Source organism: Bos indicus x Bos taurus, chromosome 10 (genome assembly GCF_003369695.1).
Source record: "Bos indicus x Bos taurus breed Angus x Brahman F1 hybrid chromosome 10, Bos_hybrid_MaternalHap_v2.0, whole genome shotgun sequence".
Classification (NCBI taxonomy): domain Eukaryota; kingdom Metazoa; phylum Chordata; class Mammalia; order Artiodactyla; family Bovidae; genus Bos; species Bos indicus x Bos taurus.
In genome coordinates this window covers 31636755-31658758 of record NC_040085.1, presented here as the reverse complement: position 1 = coordinate 31658758, position 22004 = coordinate 31636755, and the positions used below count along the sequence as shown (strand labels likewise).

Genomic DNA, 22004 nt, shown 5'->3' with positions numbered 1-22004 from the left:
AGTGAAAGAGTAAATGCAAAACTAAGACTCCAATAACTGCATTAGGCATAAGATCGCTGGATTCCTGTATATAAATAGGGCTTCCCTTCTCCTACCTCTGATGGGAGTGGAATCTAACACCATCAGCCGTGCTGAAAACAACTGTTGAGAAGCAGCTGTCTGACTCTGGCTTGGCCTTGCTCCGACACCGCAGTCTTTAGCAAGTCTGGTCATAAGACAGGCAGATCTGATATCAAATGCCAATGTCTCCTTTATTTCTGCTAGAATGCCAGTTATACGGCCTCCATTGTCTATGGTTAAGACTGTAATGTTTCCAGGAGAGTTGCTGATGGCTTTCTATCCCCTAGGCTGAGAAGTTATTTTAGTCTAGAGTGCCACCTCCCTCCCACCCCTGGAATTATGCTGGGCATTCAGAGGATTTGATAGATGGAAATCTTAAAAGCAGAGTGGAAAGTTTGATATTGCCATAGCAGTTTCATTACTGAGAAGGCTTTTAGGTAAGATGGTCAATTATGAGCTAAAAGCCATTAAACTCCAAATATTTAAGTGTTTTGACTGTGTTTCTGCTATCATTATGATACACTGATACTAAAAGGGATGTGAAAAAGTGAAGGAATTCTACACACAGACCAAACTCCAGAATTCCCTATGGCTATTCCCTATATATCTGATAGGCCAATCTCAGTTAACCAGGATGTAAGGTTCCTTGGTCAGCCCTTGCAGTCAGACAAGACCTCTGTGGGGAGACACATATAAAAGCTCAGAGAGTGCTGCCACAGCATTGGCAGGGGGGCAGGGTGGGGGCAGTCAGGGTCTCCTGGCCTGGTGCTCTGAGTGTGGTATTTGTGTTCCCTGAAGTAGAGGACTTGGCCTGGCTGGCATTTCTCAAGTGAAGAACAGCTCATCTGATGATCTGAAGAGGTCTGCTGCATCAGAAATAAACGTATTTTCTTGTACTAGAGTTCATTCTTTTTAATTTTTTAAATTGAAGTAAATAGTTGATTACAGTGTTGTGTTAGTTTCAGGTATACACAAAGTGATTCAGACATGTATGTGTGTGTGTGTGTGTGTGTGTGTGTATTCTTTTTCAGATTCTTTCCTGTTACAGGTTTTTAACAAGATATGTAATATGGTTCTCTGTGCTATACAGTAGGTGCTTGTTGTTTATTATATATATAGTAATGGGCATCTGTTAATTTCAAACTCCTAATTTACCCCTCACCCCCCTTTTCCCTTTGGTAACCATAAGTTTGTTTTCTAAGTCTACGGGCCTACTTCTGTTTTGTAAATAAACTAATTTCTTTCATTTTTTTAAATTCCACATATAAATGATATCATATGATATTTGTCTTTCTTGAGTTACTTGCCTTAGAGTTTGATAATCTCCAGGTCTGTCCATGTTGTTGCAAATGGCATTATTTACTTCTTTTTTTATGGCTGAGTAATATTCCATTGTATAAATGTACTATATCTTCTTTATCCATTCCTCTGTTGATGGACATTTAGGTTACTTCCATGTCTTGGCTATTGTAAACAGTGCTGCTATGAGCATTGGGGTGCACGTATGTTTTCTAATTATGTTTTCATCCTTTATGGATACATGGATACATGCTCAGAAGCTGGATTACCATATCCATTTTTAATTTGCATACTTTAACCCAACAATTCCACTTCAGATAAATCAGATAAATTGCTTAGAGCTACTAATTGCAATGTGGTTTATACTGTTGAAAACCAGAAAAATGGATACGGTAATTCCATTTTTAGTGTTTTAAAGAACTTCCATACTGTTCTCCATAGTGGTCTGGAGTTCATTCTTCTTTTTTTTATTTTTGGCTGTGCTGGGTCTTCATTGACGTGCACAGGCTTTCTCCAGTTGCAGTGAGCAGGGGTTACTCTCTAGCTGCAGTGCGAGGGCTTCTCGTTGTGGTGGCTTCTCTCATTGAGGAGCACAGCTCTAGGCTCAGTGGTTGTGGTGCGTGGGCTTAGTTGCCCTGTGGCATGTGGAATCTTCCCAGACCAAGGATAGAACCTGTGTCCCCCACATTGGCTGGCAGATTCTTTACCACTGAACCACCAGGGAAATCCCTGGAGTTCATTCTTAACCCCATTTTTCATCCTATTTTACATGCCACACCTTATAACCCTTTACAATAATAGAAACCAAACTTTTTACAGCTACTGGATACTATGGAGATATGGCTCAGCACCTTTGTTTTTAAAACTTTGCTTTGAAATAGTTTAAAACTTACAGGCATGTTGAAAATATAGTATAAGAAGTTCCTGTACATGGTTCATCCAGATTCTTCGTTGTAACATTTTTAACACATTTTGCTGATTTTCTCTCTGTTTTTCTCATACATACATAAATTATATTCTGAGCCATTTTAGAGTAAGTTAGAGCTATGAGGGCCCATTACCCTTTAATATTCAATACTTCCATGTGTTTCCTAAAACAAGGAAATTCTTCTATATAATCATGGTGCAATTCTCAAAATTAGGAAAATTACCATGTAATCAAAATATCCCATTCAAATTTTTCCAACTGTCCTAGTAATTTCCTTTTTAGTTCCAGGAGAGAACACATTTAGTGTCATGTCTCTCTATTTCCTCCTTCAATCTGAAACAGTTCTGAGAGAGCTGTTTTTTATGTCCTTCTCACTCTGCACAGTATAGGATGGTACCTCAAATTTTGGTTTATTATTTACTTAAATGAAGTCACTCAGTAGACATTTTATCCAGAACATACTTCTATGTTGATATATATAGGTTGTTATTTTAATGGTTGCATAACACTCCACTGTATGAAAGGGTTATATTTAACCAATCTCCTGTTAAAGGACATTCAGTTTATTTCTGGTTTTCAACAGTATAAAACACATTGCAATTAGTAGCTCTGAGCAATTTATCTGAAGTGGAATTGTTGGGTTAAAGTATGCAAATTAAAAATTTTGATGCTATTGCCAGATTGCCATCCTGAAAGATTATACTTATTCTAATTCTTCTAATGATGCATGAGAATGCCTAGCTCCTATGCCAATGTCAGTTTCATCTTAATCTTGGCCAATCAGGCAGCCCTTATTGAATTTCTTTAAATATTAATAGGGCTGAGCATCAGTCAGTTCATTTCAGTTGCTCAGTCGTGTCCAACTCTTCTCGACCCCATGAATCGCAGCACGCCAGGCCTCCCTGTCCATCACCAACTCCTGGAGTTCACTCAGACTCACGTCCATCGAGTCAGTGATGCCATCCAGCCATCTCATCCTCTGTTGTCCCCTTCTCCTCCTGCCCCCGATCCCTCCCAGCATCAGAGTTTTTTCCAATGAGTCAATATTTCATACTTATTTTGCCTGTTTCAATTTCTTCTGTGAATTACCTTTGCCCATATTGCTTTTGAGCAGTTCCTGTTTTTAAACTGATTTGTCAGCTCATTTCAGGGCATTTAAGTCTTAAAGGAAAGACATATTACACACTCATTTTAGAGTTTTGTTTGAATCACTCCTGAAATGATTCTACTTTATTACATTAAATCCAGTTTCCTGAGAAAGCATATCCAGAATCAGCCACAACAAGGTAACTGAACACTGTAGATCAACCTGGCCCCAAGTTGGTCAAAGCTCTCTGGACCTTAGCATCAGAAAAAGGAGATGGGGAAAGCGTGACAAGCGATTAAGAGCAGAGAACATTCGAGAACACCCAGGCTGTATTTTTCTCCATTCAATGTGTCTAGTTAAACCTTTCAGTATAGTTCTGGGTCAAGACAGAGAAGTTCCTCACTAACTTACTCTACAGTTCTTGTTACATTCCTTGTTTCCAAAATATTTTAAATGAATAGACATGCAATATATATTGATCTGAAGATAGGTCTTGATTATTCAGCTTTCAGTTCAGTTCAGTCCCTCAGTCATGTCCAACTCTTTGCGACCCCATGAATTGCAGCATGCCAGGCCTCCCTGTCCATCACCAACTCCCGGAGTTCACCCAAACTCATGTCCATCGAGTCAGTGCTGCCATCCAGCCATCTCATCCTCTGTCGTCCCTTTCTCCTCCTGCCCCCAATCCCTCCCAGCATCAGAGTCTTTTCCAATGAGTCAACTCTTTGCATGAGGTGGCCAAAGTACTGGAGTTTCAGCTTTAGCATCAGTCTTTCCAATGAATACCCAGGACTGATCTCCTTTAGAATGGACTGGTTGGATCTCCTTGCAGTCCAAGGGACTCTCAAGAGTCTTCTCCAACACCACACTTCAAAAGCATCAATTCTTCGGTGCTCAGCTTTTTCTTCATAGTCCAATTCTCACATCCATACATGACCACTGGAAAAACCATAGCCTTGACAAGCGGACCTTTGTTGGCAAAGTAATGTCTCTGCTTTTTAATATGCTATCTAGGTTGGTCATAACTTTCCTTCCAAGGAGTAAGTATCTTTTAATTTCATGGCTGCAGTCACCATCTGCAGTGATTTTGGAGCCCAAAAAAATAAAGTCTGACACTGTTTCCACTGTTTCCCTATCTATTTCCCATTAAATGCTATTAAAAACCATCATTTATATTAGATAAGAACATTCAGCTTTCAGGTTCATTTCAGTTCAGTCACTCAGTCGTGTCTAACTCTTTATGACCCCATGGACTGCAGCACACCAGGCTTCCTTGTCCATCACCAACTCCTGGAACTTGCTCAAATTCATGTCCATAGAGTCAGTGATGCCATCCAACCATCTCATCCTCTGTCGTCTCCTTCTCCTTCTGTCTTCAATTTTGTCCAGAATCAGGGTCTTTTCCAATTAGGTTGGCAGGGAAATCTGAAATTGGGAAATAAAACTTCAGCCGATGGAGATTTCTTCCTTTCTCCTTAATTGTAAAACTTGTAGAAATAGGAACAAAGAATCTGCATATGTCTGTGTTACTTACATATAGTGCAAAGTTCAACTGATACAATGAAATGTGTCTACCAGGAAATGCACAACATTTACTATATCTGGAGGGAAGAGTCCTATGTCATAAAAGTCAAGCAGAAACAAGTATATTCAATTCTCAATTTTTAATCATCAGTCAGCCAATCATTACTAAAAGTCAAGTATAAGGGTGCTCTGGCAGATATAAGAGAAATATAACATGATCTTGGAGAACATGCCATCTAATAGGGAAACAAGACAGACGAACCTGAAACACTGAGGGGCCATCCAAGAGAATGTTCATCCGACTGCATGTTATGTAGAAGTGGGGCTGCCTGTCAGAGGAGGGCAAAATCACTGCTTGTGGTAAAGGGGAGTTGTGGGTGTTAGGCAGTTAGAAAGGCTCTATGGGGAAGTGGGATTTGAGTTGTGCCTGGACAGATGGTAGGATCTGCATACATAGAGGGCAGGCAGTAGATATTGGGTCCAGGGAACAGAAGGCACTGGGGTGGCAGTTGGCAAGTTACTAAGTGGAGGATGCCTGATAAGCAAGTGTGTATGTTGAGGAGGGCTAGGATACGAGGCTGCCCCAGCAGATGCTGTAGCCGCAGGGAGTCCCTGGGGACCTCCCAAGGGGCTGCTGTGGTGTAGTGCTCCAGCCCATGCCGAGCTGCACTAGGATCTGAGTCAAATGCAAAATGTGGTATATTGATCCTATCCTTATTTAAAATTGTGATATTTGTTCATCATGGATTTTTTTCTTTTAGTGTTTATTTTTAAAATATTGCATTAAAGTATTATTTATTTTGATTACTGTGAATTTGGGCATCCCCGTATATTTTCTGTCCCAGGCAAGTGTCTCACTTACCTCACCCTCAGTCTAGTCCCATGTTCTTATTCTGAAGTTTGATGGTGGGTATTTATGTTATTAATTTAAATTACAGTTTACTCATGTTACAAATAATCTTTGGGTAGTAGACAGTATTTAATAAAACCAATATTAAGAGATTAGAATTTTAAGAAGATTAATTTGGAACTTTGGAGACCCAAAAAACATGACAAGTAAAAGACTCCCTTTGTGTTTTTGATTCAGTCTCTTACTTTAGTTCACTCAGTCATGACCGACTCTTTGCGACCCCATAGACTACAGCATGCCAGGCTTCCCTGTCCATCGCCAACTCCTAGAGCTTGCTCAAACTCATGTCCATCAAGTCGGTGATGCCATCCAACCATCTCATCCTCTGATGTCCCCTTCTCCTCCTGCCTTCAATCTTTCCGAGCATCAGAGTCTTTTTCAGTGAATCAGTTCTTCGCATTAGGCGGCCAAAGTATTGGAGCTTCAGCATCAGTCCTTCCAATGGATATTCAGGACTGATTTCCTTTAGGATTGACTGGTTTGATCTTCTTGCAGTCCAAGGGACTCTCAAGAGCCTTCTTCAACAGCATAGTTCAGAAGCATCAATTCTTCAGCGCTCAGCTTTCTTTGTGGTCCAACTCTCCCCACTTGTGATCCAAGTCATCCATACATGACTATTGGAAAAACCATAGCTTTGACTAGACGGACCTTTGTTGGCAAAGTAATGTCTCTGCTTTTTAATATGCTGTCTAGGTTGGTCATAACTTTTCTTTCAAGAAACAAGCATCTTTTAATTGCATGGCTGCAGTCACCATCTGCAGTGATTTTGGAGCCCAAGAAAATAAAGTCTATGACTGTTTCCATTGTTTTCCCACCTATTTGCCATGAAATGATGGGACCAGATGCCATGATCTTAGTTTTCTGAATATTGAGTTTTAAGCCAGCTTTTCAGTCTGTAAGGTAGAGTAACTCCCTGTTGCTGCAGTACATACAGTGCAACTAGAAAAGGGCTGCCTTGCCCATGTCTAAGTGGGTAAAAGAGATCTGTGGGGGGAGGTGGTTACCAGAGGCCACTGTCCACTTCGAGAGAGACCTTGAGCAGCTCAGCTGCTGGAGCTGGAGTGGCTTGGCCACATGGACTGAGACGAGCTTTCACAAATGGGCCACAAGGTGGGCTTGGCCCACCTGTCACTTGAAACAAACTCACCCAGCTGTGCTCAAAGAGAAGCTCCCCACTGGGCCACAGCACATACCCCAGGCCATGGCCCAAGGAGCAACGCGAGGTCTGTGAATGCTATAAATGTCTCTGGGCCACTTGCATGTCGAAGTGGTGTGTGACACCAAGAGTATGATTCCCAGCACGTCTAAGAATGTAACATCTGAAAAATCTGAAATCTACTGTTCACTAATAAACTGTGACTAATGAAAGCTGACTTTAAGCCAGAGAAGTCAATTAGCACGTGGCACGAATCGCATAAAAGGCCCCAGGGGAGGCGGAGAGGCGCCGCTGCTCCTGGCTCCGCCACCAGGTGCACTGCTCCGTCACTGGACGCGCACCTTCCAGTCCGCACCAATGTTCAGCGAGAGCATCTCCAGCTTCAGGGTGGATGTTGTGGCATGGTATGTAAAAGCCACAGGCTGAGCGCTGCCATCTAGAGATCCAAACAGTAAAAGGGAAAGTCTGTTGACTATCCAGGAAAGAAATGTCTTTTCTTTGAATTTAAAAAGTTTCTGTCTCTGTCATAAAATCTTATATTCCATATAGGAGAATCCAAATTAATACCACTTATACTCCTGGACTTCCATGAATTTTTAAAACATGAAGCACTCCAGTGTTTTGAGTAAAAGACTAAATGAAAAGAAACTGTAAGGAGCAAAGTGATTTGTCCAGCAAATTCAGTAGGTTGAAAAAAGATATATCCTGTCCCGGGTCCTTTAAGAAACTCAATAAATATCAGTAGGATTCCCTACAACTTTAGATACCTACAGTTTAAAACAAATATTCAGAAAAGCTACAATATTATTTCAAGCCCCAAATGATTTCCCTCGGGAAAATATTAACAGCTTACAATGAGCAGAAAGACAGTTGATGAAGAAAGAAGCAGGATGGCCTCGTTCCCTCTAGATACTAGTATATTTGACTCTTGCCAGAAAGAGCAGAGTCCACGTGGCTAAGCACATTACATCAGCTTTAGACTAACCATCTCTTCATGGCAAATACTTCTATGCTTATAGAACCAAGTGGCCTGTTTCCTTACCAGCTGAGTGGGCAGTCACAGAAGATGGCTGCTTCTTGAGGCCTAGGACCAAGATCTGCTCCACCACACACTTGCTGGGATAATGACCCCTCTCGTCAGCACAGCTGGAATAGATACAACAAATGACATTAGGAAAAGGAGAGGAACAGGGGTTTGGACTGGCTACCAGATCACCATCCCCTCCCATCCTTCATGCCTATGGAGGCATGAAACATATAGCTGTCACATTTACTAGGATGAAGAGATGGAAAAAGACGACTCTATATGCAAAGACAAGCCAACCAGTGCACACGTGCTCAGTCATGTCTGACTCTCTGCAACCCCATGAACCGTAGACCACCAGGCTCCTCTGTCCATGGAATTTTCCAGGCAAGAATAGTGAAACAGGTTGCCATTTCCTACTCCAGGAGATCCTCCTGACCCAGGGATCAAACCCACATCTCCTGTGTCATGGCAGGAGGATTGTTTACCACTGAGTCATCTGGGAAGCCCAAGCTAACCAGTAGTCTTCCTTTAACAAGCCATTTGGAGGGACATCACTTAAGGACACTGAAGTCCCAAATGTGACTTGGATGCTGCAATCAAATTGCAAGAAATCAGATCCTTAATGAATGTTTGAACAGATAAATAAATGGGATTAATAGGAATTTATACTGAATTCTTTTTCCTTTTTCAGAGAAGGAAGGAAAGGAAGATGAAGACAATAAGGAAGGGATGTTCATAAGAGTGATTGAAAAATACTCCCGGGGGCTCCAGAGCAAAGTGCCAACATAAGAGGCTCCTGAATTTCTCTTTTCCAACAGATGCACTGAAAATAAAGCTACACATGGAACAATTCTCTTTGAGAGAAACCAGAAAACTAGCTGAGTGACTCCTGCACATTGGGTGACTGAGAAAATACCCACATCAAAACAAGCAGGAAAGGCTGAAACACACTTTCCATATAATCCCCACCCCTGGCATGTTTGCGTGCTAAGTCACTTCAGTTGTATCCGATCCTTTGTGAGCCTATGAACTATAGGCTCCAGGCTCCTCTGTCCATGGGGATTCTCCAGGCAAGAAAACTGGAGTGAGTTGCCATGACCTCCTCCAGGGAATCTTTTCAACCCAGGGAATGAACCTGCATCTCCTGTGACTCCAGCACTACAAGTGGATTCTTTACCGCTGAGCTACCAGGGAAGCCCACCCCTGGCATAGTTCCGTACAATTGGGAAAGAATTTGCAACTCCTAGCTTCTCCAGGAAAAGTAAAAGGTTTGGATCACACTTCCAGTGTCCATCCTTTCAAGGCTCCCACCTGGAGAGATAGGCCCTCAAATCACCTTGCTCTGAGAGCCAACAGAGTTAATTACAGCAAATAAAGAAGCAGTTGTTAATAGGCAGTGTGGCTATCCCCCCAGGGCTCAGTGCAGAGGGAGCAGGCAAAAATATCCATCTCCCAGGTCCTTCCTGGAAAGGATCTAACTGCATACTTTCCCAGCTACTGCGTGAAGGTTCTAATCAGCCTGTATATAGGTGATGACTAAAATATGCCCCTTGGGATACGGATGGGTCTCACCATATCCTTAACTACTGGCAGTCACTAAGAACAAACATGGCAGTGTGGATAATCACAAAGGTCTGGAAGCTATAAGGAGCTCAGGACAGGCTGATCAATGAGGATCATCTCCTACATGAGGCCAGTCTGTAAAGACTGGAAGACATGGCTGTCTTATCTAATGTGAGAAACACCACCAGGAGTCAAGGCAGATGAAACAGGAGAATATGTTCCTAACAAAAGGACATGATTAATCTATAGAAACTGACCTTATTGAAATAGAGATAAATTGTTTACCTGATAGATAGTTCAAACCAATGGTCATAAGGATGCTCACCAAGTTCAAAGAGCAGTGCATGAACAAAATGAGAATTTCAATACATATGGAAAATATTAAAAAGTACCTAACAAAACACAGACCTGAACAGTACAAGAAGTGGACTGAAATATTCAACAAAGTGATGAATGGCATCACTTATATGAGGAATGCAAAAAAAAAGAAAAAAAGGAAAAAAGAGTTGAACTCATAGAAACAGAGTAAAATGGTAGTTTCTAGGGGGTGAGGGGTGGGAGAAGTAGGGAGAGGCTGGTAGAAGAGTACAGACTTTCAGTTATAAGATGAAGAAGGTTTGAGAATCAAATATCCAACATGGCAAATACAGTTGATAATCCTGTATTGCATAACTGAAATTTGCTAAGAGAGTAGAACTTGTGTTCTCATCAAAAGCTGGAAAAAAAAAGGTTAAACATGTGAGGTGATGGACGTGTTAATTAACTTGATGAGGGGAATACTTCCACAATGTATACATTTATCAAGTCATCACACCGTATACTGTAAATATACTACAACTGTATTTGTATACTGTACTTGTATATTTATATTAAAATTTTATTTCTATATCATACATTAATCAATCTCGAAGAAAAGAAGATGAAAAATACAAATGGCCTTCATTATTAATTTTTAAAAATAGTACCTTAAAACATTAGCTGTGCATTTAAGGATAGCAAATGGATAGCATAATTTATTTATGAAAGCACATGGCTCTTTTAGCTGCCATTACCTGTTGGTCAAAACACCTGAGGAAAATGAAAACTTCCTGTGCAAGAATTGCTTCTGGTGGAGGTATTGGAAAGAATGCCCATCATCAAGATAGAATTCACCCATGGCAGAACCCTGGAGAGTGGAATCACAGAGAGTATGCTCATGTAATAGTTTTCTTGGAAAAGACTGTCCCTCCCTAAAGGAAATAACTGATTACAAAATCTGTGAAAAATTATGTTGAACAACTGCTTAATATTAAAGCTATACAAAGTCATCATAAACTATATAAACACTCAATACCCATTTGTGAAATAATATGAATAAGGAAGTCACACAAGAGGAGGCACAGAGAGTTAGGCTTTGTTGAAAGAGATTTAAACTGTGAAGTATGGTCAGTGGCATAGGTGATTTCAAAAATACTGCCCTAAAATGTGACAACAGGTCAAGAAATGTTCACCCAGTGAAACTGAAGTTAAAAGGAAAAAGAACATAATAGATGAGATTAGCTATCTTTAGAAGAACCTCCATTTGGAGAATGGTGCCTACTTCCTACTGTCTTTTGGTAGGAGGATCCCTTTTGCATGTCAGACAATGTCACAGCACTCCATATGGCAGTTCCCTGTTAACTGACAATGCTTCATGAGCTATGGACCTCAAGTCTCTTGCAATTTATTCCATGGCCTCCCATGGGCCCAAGGCCCATAGTTTGACCCAAGAATACATGCTTAAAAGAAATGGATGGAAGAGAAAAATGAAAGAAAAAGAAAGTGAATTATAACATTTGATTAAGAGTGAGGATTTGTGTCTGGCACTGTATTTTGGCAAACGGTTAGGAGAGGAATCTGCCATAGGCCTCATTCAGCTCAAAAGATCTCCTCAAAAGAACAGATCAATTCTGGATCCTTCCAGACCTTACTCTAGGAGATTTTAGTTGTTTGAGCCATCCAATGAGAATGAAAGTTGTTGTGTGTGGGACTGCGTCCCTGGAATGTTGCATAGACACAGGACCCTTTTATCGGAGACTGAGAGTCAGGGCTAATCCACATGGCAGGCTGCTATGGCCCAATGAGCTTTCAGCCCAGTGGTGATCAATGCCAAGCTGCAGAGCATGAAGGGTCACAGTACCCTAGAGGAAATTTCTATCATTTCTAGTTCTCAGAGTTCCCTGAAGAACAATTCCAGGAAAGTTAGATAAGTTGGACAATGATGCAGAAATGATTCAAATTTTTGATTTCTAGACAAACATCAGAACCACCTATCCCATAGATGGGCTTCACCACTTTTATACACTCAAAGCTACCACTGTAAAGAGACAGAGTCATAACAAACAAGAGGTGTAAAAGTAATATTTTTCAAGTACCTTAGTGCTTAGAGCGACTCGGAGTCCATATGGGGAATCAGTCATGAAGCCTGTGGATCTTCCTATAGTGGTCTTTATTGGTACCACACTTCCACCACGTTGAAACACTGGTATCTACAATAGGAGAATACTCTCAGAGGAGGATTCATATAAGGCAATTTCAAAGTAGGCTTTTAAAATATTTCATTATACATTCTTTTTTCAAAAATGTTATTTAGTTAGTTTTGGCTGTGCTGGGTCTTTGTTGCTGCGCTTGGGCTCTCTCTAGTTGCACTGAACACAGACCACTCTCTAGCTGTGGTGCGCACGCTTCTCATTGCGGTGGCTTCTCTTGTTGAGGAGCACAGGCTCCAGAGTGCATGGGTTCAGTAGCTGTGGTGCATAGGCTTAGTCGCCCTGTGACATGTGGAATCTTCCCAGAGCAGGGATGGAACCCATGTCTTCTGAACTAGCAGGTGGATTCTTAACCACTGGACTGCCAGGAAAGTCCCATTATACATTCTTTATAATGCAGACTCTAAAGCAAAATAAATTTGTGAACACAAATTCATTAGTATAGGGGAAAATATCTTTATATAGGGTTCTGTACTCTCCTTGGCTTCAGGCATCCATTTGGGGTCTTGGAACATATCCCTCATGGGGAAGGGGGTATTCTTTTCTCCCAGCTTGTAGCTTACCACAGGCCCTGGCATTAAAAGGAAAAGAGTTCAAATATTAAAAATGGTTCATTTAAAAAATTATTAGGGAAAACTTCTCACTCTCCATCCACTTATTATCTATTCTGACTATCCTATAGGTAGCCTTTCCTGCTTTGTATTTTTAATTTTCCTGTCGATATAACAAGTTTATTTTTAGGACCCTGCTAAAGAGGGGATTTTTATGTCTATGCAAGCAGGCCCAGATATACATGTGTATACGTTCATAAAAGATGGTGGTTTCTTGGTTTGGGATAGACAACTGTTGTCCCTACTCCAGCCTATACACTTCTTGGTCCCTGCTTCCCTGCATCACTAGGATGACTGGCTCAATTCTGAGGGTGAATCTGTGAAATCTCTGTTATAGAACCTGCCAAGGGCACTTGGTGTGACTCTGACGACAGAGCTGTAGGCATGGGTCTTCTGGAATAGCACTCCCGGCAAGGACAACCCAGTAGGTTCCGTGCCTCCCAGTGTAGTCCTCTCTTAGGAAGCTCCCTGGATCACATAAGGGCTTATACTTTGCTTTGAGTAAGCTGCCAGTGGGGAGAAGAGCTAGAATACAGTAGGCACCCCCTTCCTCCACGGGGGATACGTTCCCAGATCCCCAGTGGATGCCTGAGACCAAGGAGAGTTCTGAACCCTATATAATGATACCTTCCCCTATACTAATGGGTGGGTAGCATACACAGCTTGGATCTGCTGGACCGAGGGATGAGTCATGTCCTGGGCAGGATGAAGCAGGATGGCACAAGATTTCATCATGCTCCTCAGGGTAGCATGCAGTTTAAAACTTATGAATTATTTCTGGAATTTTCCATTTAGTATTTCTGGACCACAGTTAATACTTTGGGGCCACAGTTGACTGAAGGTAACTGAAACTGAGGAACATGAAGCCTCGGATAAGGGGGACTGCTGTATACAGAAAGTTGTCAGTGAGGGTGGAGTAGGCAAGATGTCCACCGTCTGCTTGACTCGCAGCAAGAAGTAAAAGCACATTTACTTCCCCACCTGCATCAGTCAATTTCTTCTTTTATTTTCCTTCAAAGAATGAGGCAGTAAGTTAATATGGATAGGCCCTGGAGTGGAAGTCCAATTGACCTGGGGTCTTATCTCAGTTCTTATCTCAGTTCACAATTTAGCTGAAACCCTGGACAAGTAATTTAACTTCTCTGAACCTCCCTGTCTTCACCTGTAAGCATGAGGGATTCAAGCAGATGAATGTTAAGGTCTATTCTAGATCTGAAAGTTGGCATCTGAAATCATTTTCTCTATGTGAACGTGAACATGTTAGTCGCTCAGTCATGTCTGACTCTTTTTGACCCCATTGACTATGGCCTGCCAGGCTGCTTTGTTCATGGGATTTTCCAGGCAAGAATACTGGAGTGGGTTGCCATTCCCTTCTCCAAGGGACCTTCCTGACCCAGGAATTGAATCCAGGCCTCCTGGGTGGATTCTATACCATGTGAGCTACCAGGGAAGCCCTATTTTCTCTATAATGGAGTTCATATTGCTGCTGAGAATTTAAAAAAATAACATACATCTATTTAAAAATTTTCACACTACTTCAAGTCTCTGGTAGTGGCTGTGATTCAGTTGCAGGAACAAACTTCCCTTCAGAAATGCACCCTGGGGGACTTCCCTGGTGGTCCAGTGGTTAAAAATCCACCTTGCAATACAGGGGACTCAGGTTCCATCCCTGGTCGGGGAACTAAGATCCCACATCATGCAGGACAAGTAAGTCTGCACACCACAACTAGATAGTCTGTGCACCGCAACTAAAGATCCCACATGACACAGTGAAGACCCTGCGTGCTGCAGCCAAGACCTGATACACCCAAATAAATAACAAATGAGTTAATTTTTAAAAAAGGAAATGCAGCCTGCATGGGCCGCTCTGGGTCTAACATCATAACTCATAGCCTCCCCTTGGGCCTAGAGGTCCAACTAGAAACTCATGTGTCCTGACTTGGTGCTGTAGAGGCCATTCTGCATGGTACGTGTGCTATCACCGTATTTACTCCCTGTTGTCAGTGTGATTCTTTTTCTTAGACACACAAAGGTAAATACATGTGGAAGAACTGTGTCTTCAGTGTTCCAAACTGTGAACTCAGAGTACATGTTATTTTTATACTCTTTTTTTCCCTTCCCATTTTGGCAGTTTTATTGATAAAAATTCACATGTCATACAATTCATCCATTTACAGTGTACAATTGAATGGTTTTTAGTATATTCAGAATCATGCAACCATCAGCATAATCAATTAAAAATCACCCCCCAAAAGAAACCCTGTACCCTTTAATGGTCACTCGCCATTGCTCCCCAAACCTCTCCCTGCCTTCAGTTCTGTGCTGTATGCTGTGCTTAGTTGCTCAGTTGGGCCCAACTTTTTGTGACCATATGGACTGTAGCCCTCCAGGCTCCTCTGTCCTTGGGGATTCTCCAGGCAAGAACACTAGAGTGGGTTGCCATGCCCTCCTCCAGGGGATCTTCCCAATCCAGGGAATCTTCCCAACCCAGGAATTGACCCAGGTCTCCCAAATTGCAGGCGGATTCTTCACCGTCTGAACCACCAGGGAACCCCTCTACTAATCTACATTCAGTCTCCATGTGTATATGTTACTATACACTGACGTCCTTGGCTCTTGCTATGAAGGCACATGTTATGAACTGAATGTGTCCCCACAAAATTCACAGAGTGAAGCCCTAAGCCCCTGTGTGACTGTATTTGGAGACCTTTACAGAGGTAATTAAGATTAAATGAAGTCATAGGAGTGGGGCCCTGATCCAAACGAGTAGTGTCATAAGAGACAAGACGAGCACACACTCCCTCTACCATAAGAGGATGCATCAAGAAAGTGTCTGTCTCCATGCCAGGAAGAAATCCTCCCCAGGACCTGAACTGGTTGTCCCCTTGATCTGGGGCTTCCAGCCTCCAGACTGTGAGAAATTAACTTTCTATTGTTGAAGCCAGTCAGTCTATGGTATTTTGTCATGGCAGCCTGAGTAAACTAATCAGCACAATAGGTAAAAATAACAGTCTGAAAATAGCTTACAGCGTCCAAGGTTACTGGGATCTTTACTGTACACGCTCCTTTCCAGTGAGCAAATGTCTTAGAGTCATACCAAATCTGAAAAGAAATAGACCTTAGTGGAAAAATGTGTATAAGCACGTTTTTCTCATGATTTCATCATGTAATAAAACATCCATTTAGTTGGATTTCAAATAACCAGAAAGCTAAAATAAGTATAATTAAAAAAAATTTAAGTATAATTTAAAAAATCTTGAATAGAAGTTCGAGAGAACATATGCTTTTAAGAAAATCCCAAAGGACTAACTAACCTAGTACTGAGATGGATTAAGCTGAGTTAAAAGGCCATTCATTTTTCCATCCATCCATCCAAAAGTTATTTACTGAACAACTTACCATGTGCCCAGCATTGCTGGGTACACACAAGTGAACAGAAAGACCTAGAACCTGGCCTCATGGATTTTATAGTTCAACTGGCTTATAAAAATGTAATGATCTTATAGTGAAAAAGATGATGGAAGAGAGAAAACAACAAAACAGAAAAGCACACAGCAAGCAAATAAATTACAAATGAGGCAGGAGAAAAGGAAGTATCTGACAGGGAAACAGACCTTAGAGAAAAACAAATGGAAATTTGGATTACTAATACAGCGTCATTTTTTAAAAACAGAGTACAATTCAGGGACGAGGTTCAAACTCTTATCTGAGATGCCCATCGAGGGGGTTTACTTGCTAAAGTGCCAAAAAGCTCCTGCCAAAGTAATTTGATGGGATAAATCCTTAAGATACTATCTTAAGGATGAAAAGAAAACCTTTTTCTCTCTTCTAGTCCAGTGTAATTTCTGGCAGCCACAGTTCACCTCCTGGGATTATCAGAGGCTGTATAAAGCTGGGATGTTGAATCTGTCACTGTCCTGCCATCACTGGGAGAGGGCTGTGCCCTGACAATTGTCAGCTGCAGTGAACTCTCAATTCAACTGCATCAGTCCTACCTTGTCATGAAGTATTATCTTTGGCTGGATTCAGTTGCCTAATGTATTGTCAAGGATTTCTGTGTCTATGTTTACAAGGGATAATCCCTTAGCTATCTTTCCTTGTAATGTCTTCCTTTGGTGAATTCTAGTAGCTCAAGATAAAAAGTTGGTGGGAGTGAAAGGTTAAAAAAAAAAAGGATTCAAACAAGATTTGGGCATTACCCATCAACCATTTCCAGTCTGACTGAAATGAGAGGCGTAGGGTGTGTGGTAACATAATCAAAGATTCCCAGCCTAAGAAGGGTACAACTGGTACAAAACACCATGTAGATGAGACCCAGAGCTTAGTTACTGAGCTCCTCACCCAGCAAGTACTTACAGATGGCCTACTATGTGCCACATGCCTGTCTAGATGCGAGGGATACATTAACAGATAGGCCATTAATGCGAGGCCATTAACAGATAAAAATCATGGCCTTCAAAAAGCTAACATTTTAATGGGAGAGATAAATAATAAAAAAACATAAAAGTAAATTTTAGGGTGTTTAAAATGGCATGTTCTACAGAGACAAATAAAGGATGCAGGAGAACTGGATAGTACCAGGGGCAGTGGGAGTGGTCTGTAATCTTAAAGAGGGTGTCAGAGAAGGCCTCCCCAAGAAAGAGACTTGCAGGAGAGGGATGTGCTGTACAGAACACGGGAAGGTGACAGCCAGGCTGTGAGATAGCTCTCTGCCCGTTGTGGTACTTTACTAGCTAATCAGCAAGAAGCAGCGGCTCTCCTACCCAGGCTTTGGGAAGATGTAGCAAGAGAAACAATCACAGAACACTCCTGGAAACAGGAGTGTTGAAAGCATAGGCTACATAGTCATAACAGGGTGATTGAAATGATAATAGGTCATTAATAGAAACTGTGGCAAAGTCAGACAGGGAGCTAGCTCCTCTTAATGGGAGCCTGCACTTAGAATTAATTTAAGAAACTCTTAGCAGAAATGCTTGGCAAGCCATTTCATTTAGCTGTTGTAATATTTAACCTTTTTCTCAGGTTTCTGCTTTGCAGGGGAACCTTTGTAAAGAGCCCCCACCTTCAGAACTACAAATTCCTAGAGAAACCAAGCAGAAAGAACATCATTCATGGGCTTTGTGTAGAAAAGCCTGGTTATTGTCATATCAGTGATGACAGGTGTAGTGGGCTGGATGGTGGCCCTTCAAAAAGATGTATTTGCTTCCTAATCCCTGGAAGGAGTGAATATTACCTTTAGGGGAACAGATTTGACTAAATTGAGGATCTTAAGGTAAGGAGATTATCTGGATTTATTTACATAGGCCCTAAATATCATCACAAGTGTCTCGTAAGAGACAGATGGGAGAGGAGACACAGACACACACAGTGAAGATGGAGGCATAGACTGAAGCGAGGTGGGTACAAGCCAAGAAATGCCAAGAGCGCAGGCAGCCCCCGGAAGCGGGGAGCGTGGAGAGTGGCATGGCACAGCCTCTCCCTCAGAACCTCCAGGAAGAACCAACTCTGCCCACACCAAGATTTTGGACTTCAAGCCTCCAGTACTGTGAGAGCATAAGTTTTTGTCGTTTTAAGCCACCAAGTTCGAAAGGAAGACATACACACGTAAGGTATGCAGATGTTTGTTGTTTACTGTTACCTCACTTGACCCTGGCAGAAACACATCAACAACAGTAGCTTTTGGTTCTGTGACTGGATGAACCAATAAAGCACCTCCTGAAAAGTGGAGAAGAAATAAAGTTGAATATCATTATGAGAGGTCTGAAAACATCCCTTCTCCTTAAATTTTTTTTTTAATTTAGATTTATTTATCTGTAATTGGAGGATAATTGCTTTATGTTATTATGTTGGTCTCTGCCACATATCAACATGCATGAGCCTTAGGTATACATATGTCCCTTCCTTTCTGAACCTGTCTCCCACCTCCTACCTTCCACCCCATCCCACCCCTCTAGGTTGTCACAGAGCACCGGATTTGAGCTTCCTGTGTCATACAGCAAATTTCTACTGGCTATGTAATTTTACATATGGTAATGTATACATTTCAATGCTGCTCTCTTAATTGAGTGCTTTTGTGGTTTCAAAGACCACTCAACTGAACTTCTTAAAGGCAGAGATCCTGGTGAGTTGAGCCAATGATTCCTCAGGGAGATGTATTGTGAGTTAGAAAGAGGACAGGTGATCAGAGGTGACTGTATCATTGCCTATCATTAATGCACTTACGGTGTATTAGGATTACAGCAGGGACCCTGACATAGGCCAGCACAGTCTCACTTTGTGCACAGCTGTGGTATGAAAGCACCATTTCACTTCTCCAAGTGCTTCACTGTTTGCTATATGTGACTTTAAATGTAGTGAGTCTACAACTGTGACCCAGAGGTGTGGTCTGCACAGATATTCAGGCCCTCTTTCTTGGGCAGGTATCATCAGGAAAACTGTAATTCCCTTAAAGGAAATCTGGATTATTAATTTTGTTTTGATCTTGGCACTAGCATATGTAAAATTCATCCAATTACAAATTCACTATTTAATTCAACAAATATTCATTGAATTCTGCTGAGGACCAGGCACTCCACTGTGCTAGGCTCGAGGAATGTAGCTTCAAATTGGACAGACACGGTCCCTGCCCTCATCAAGTTTACAGTCAAAACCAGATATTAAACAAGTAATTACAAATTAATTAGAGCTAAGACAAATAGTAAACTGGTAAAAGTACAAAATGGAATGAAAATTATGTATTAAGAGGGACTGATTTTGACTAAGGGAGGTGGAATTAGATATTAGGAAGCAATTTTGATGAGGAAAATTTTCTCTAAGGAAGTAGTAGCTTTTTAACTTGAGACCCAAGGATGAGTGGAGACCTAAAGAGATAGGTTTTTTACATTTTGGGGGTTCTACTCTTTAGAAACAGAATTCACCTTTTGGGCAACTCTCTGCCAAACCTGGCCTCTTGAACACATTACCCAAATGATAAACTTTCCTGTTCCAAATATGATTAACCCAACCAAAAACAAACAAACAACCCCAGTCCTGTTTTGCATATGAAATAAGCTCTTCTGGGTCGTTACAAAGATAACTGTCTGGTTTACTTTTTTCGACTTCCCTTCCCTGTGGTGGTATCTTAAGGCTTAGAGGTGGTCCCTGAACAAGAATTCCAAACGGCATTCACAAACGCAATGGGTTTATATGACGTTAACATGCTATGAGAAGCACTACATGACGAAAGAATAGAGTTGGGATCCCACCAATACACGAAAAATCTTGGTGATGAAATTTCTTTTCTTTTTGGCTTTCTTGAGACTAGGGACTTTTTAGTGTTCCTATACTAGAAAATATAATAAAAACATAATTATAATATTTCTCAGAAGTAAAATTAATCCAGAAATGCTCACCCAGCATGTATTCATCTTCCACACTAAAAGTCTCTAATTCATTAGAGAACTCTACCCACAGAGGCCTGGGGAAAAGAAAAAAGAAATTTCTTACTTCAACATCATTAGATTTTTTTTTATAATTCAATCATTCATATTTTCAGTTTTATAACTATTCAAAGGAAATTGGAAAAAGTCAAGACTCTTTTCATATGAGTCAAGATTTTATGAGCACTGGTTATGATTATTGTTTTTTAGTTGCTAAGTCTTGTTCAACTCTTTGCAGCTCCATGGGCTATAGCCCATCGGGCTCCTCTGTCCATGGGATTTCTCAGGCAAGAATACTGGATGGGTTGCATTCCCTTCTTCAGCGGACCTTCTAGACCCAGGGATCGAACCCAGTCTCTTACATCCCCTGCACTGGCAGGTGGGTTCTTTATCATTAGCACCAACTGGGATCCCCTTGTTATGATTACTATATACTTTTCTTGTATGAAAGAGCTGTCTGTTAGCTTAAATGGTCCAATTAAAGCTTGAGAATTCTAGTACCCAAAACTTCTTGTTCTCATTGTTGAGCACTAAATTACTCTGACAGGCATAATCAGAACTTTGCCCAAGTCCAAATGCCTAATATGTTTGGTGTAAAACAAACTAAATGTTTTTTTAATTAATTTATTTTTAATTGAAGGATAACTGCTTAACTGTATTGGGTTCAGTTCAGTTCAGTTCAGTCACTCAGTCGTGTCCGAGTATTCACGACCCCATGGACCACAGCACACCAGGCCTCCCTGTCCATCACCAACTCCTGGAGTTTACTCAAACTCATCTCCATTGAGTTGGCGATGCCATCCAATCATCACATCCTCTATCATCCCCTTCTCCTCCTGCCTTCAATCCTTCCCAGCATCAGGGTCTTTTCCAATGAGTCAGCTCTTCGCATCAGGTGGCCAAAGTATTGGAGTTTCAACATCAATATCAGTCCTTCCAATGAACACCCAGGACTGATCTCCTTTAGAATGGACTGGGTGGATGTCCCTGCAGTCCAAGGGACTCTCAAGAGTCTTCTCCAACACCACAGTTCAAAAGCATCAGTTCTTCGGTGCTCAGCTTTCTTTACAGTCCAATTCTCACATCCATACATGACTACTGGAAAAACCATAGCCTTGACTAGATGGACCTTTGTTGGCAAAGTAATGTCTCTGCTTTTGAATATGCTATCTAGGTTGGTCATAACTTTCCTTCCAAGGAGTAAGCGTCTTTTAATTTCATGGCTGCAGCCACCATCTGCAGTGACTTTGGAGCCTCAAAAAATAAAGTCAGCTACTGTTTCCACTGTTTCCCCATCTATTTGCCATGAAGTGATGGGACCAGACACCATGATCTTTGTTTTCTGAATGTTGAGCTTTAAGCCAACTTTTTCACTCTCCTCTTTCACTTTCATCAAGAGGCTCTTTAGTTCTTCTTCACTTTCTGTATTGTGTTGGTCTCTACCAAACTTAAATGTTGGTAAAACTGAATTTTATAATGTAGAATCTGTGCCATTTTTTAATTGTTACTGCTTTTCATGCATCCTTAATCATTATGTAAGTGAAAAGAATTGGTTTTTCTTATTTTCAAGTTGGCAACATTTTTGGAGGTTTCAGAAACTTGTGTGGTGTTTGGGTTTTGTTTTATTGTTACTGTTGTACACAGCTAAGTAGGAGGCATTTGGGCTTATTAAAATCACAAAACTTTCAATATCTCTGGATATTAACTTCATGGTTCTAACGTTGCTTTCAATTTCATGAGGGAAAGATACTTTTTAATAAGAGAAACATTTTCATTTTATTCACTAGCCTTTGTAATAATCTACTTCTTTGTTATTAAATAGTAATGAAGCATCTAAACTTGGCTGGTGTCTAAAATCACCAGGAAAACTTCCAACAAACATAGATCTCTGGAACTTAACCAAGGGACTCATAA

At 41.2% G+C, this 22004-nt stretch overlaps 1 protein-coding gene across 7 annotated transcripts in view; it reads right to left on the bottom strand.

Annotated features, from left to right (window-relative positions):
• Positions 1–6624: 6624 nt before the first annotated feature.
• Positions 6625–22004, bottom strand: part of GANC (glucosidase alpha, neutral C) — a 63545-nt gene continuing 48165 nt past the window's right edge. For 6 of the 7 annotated variants that reach the window (XM_027553626.1, XM_027553629.1, XM_027553625.1 and 3 more), the window contains 7 exons: positions 20064–20128; positions 18311–18387; positions 15700–15774; positions 11948–12061; positions 10607–10719; positions 8007–8110; positions 6625–7400 (listed from right to left, as the gene is read on the bottom strand). In XM_027553626.1, the coding sequence (XP_027409427.1) occupies positions 7291–7400; positions 8007–8110; positions 10607–10719; positions 11948–12061; positions 15700–15774; positions 18311–18387; positions 20064–20128 (658 nt within the window). In that variant the 3' untranslated portion in view covers positions 6625–7290. Of the gene's footprint in view, positions 7401–8006; positions 8111–10606; positions 10720–11947; positions 12062–15699; positions 15775–18310; positions 18388–20063; positions 20129–22004 lie in introns of those variants that run through there. The other variant, XM_027553631.1, reaches the window with a different exon arrangement.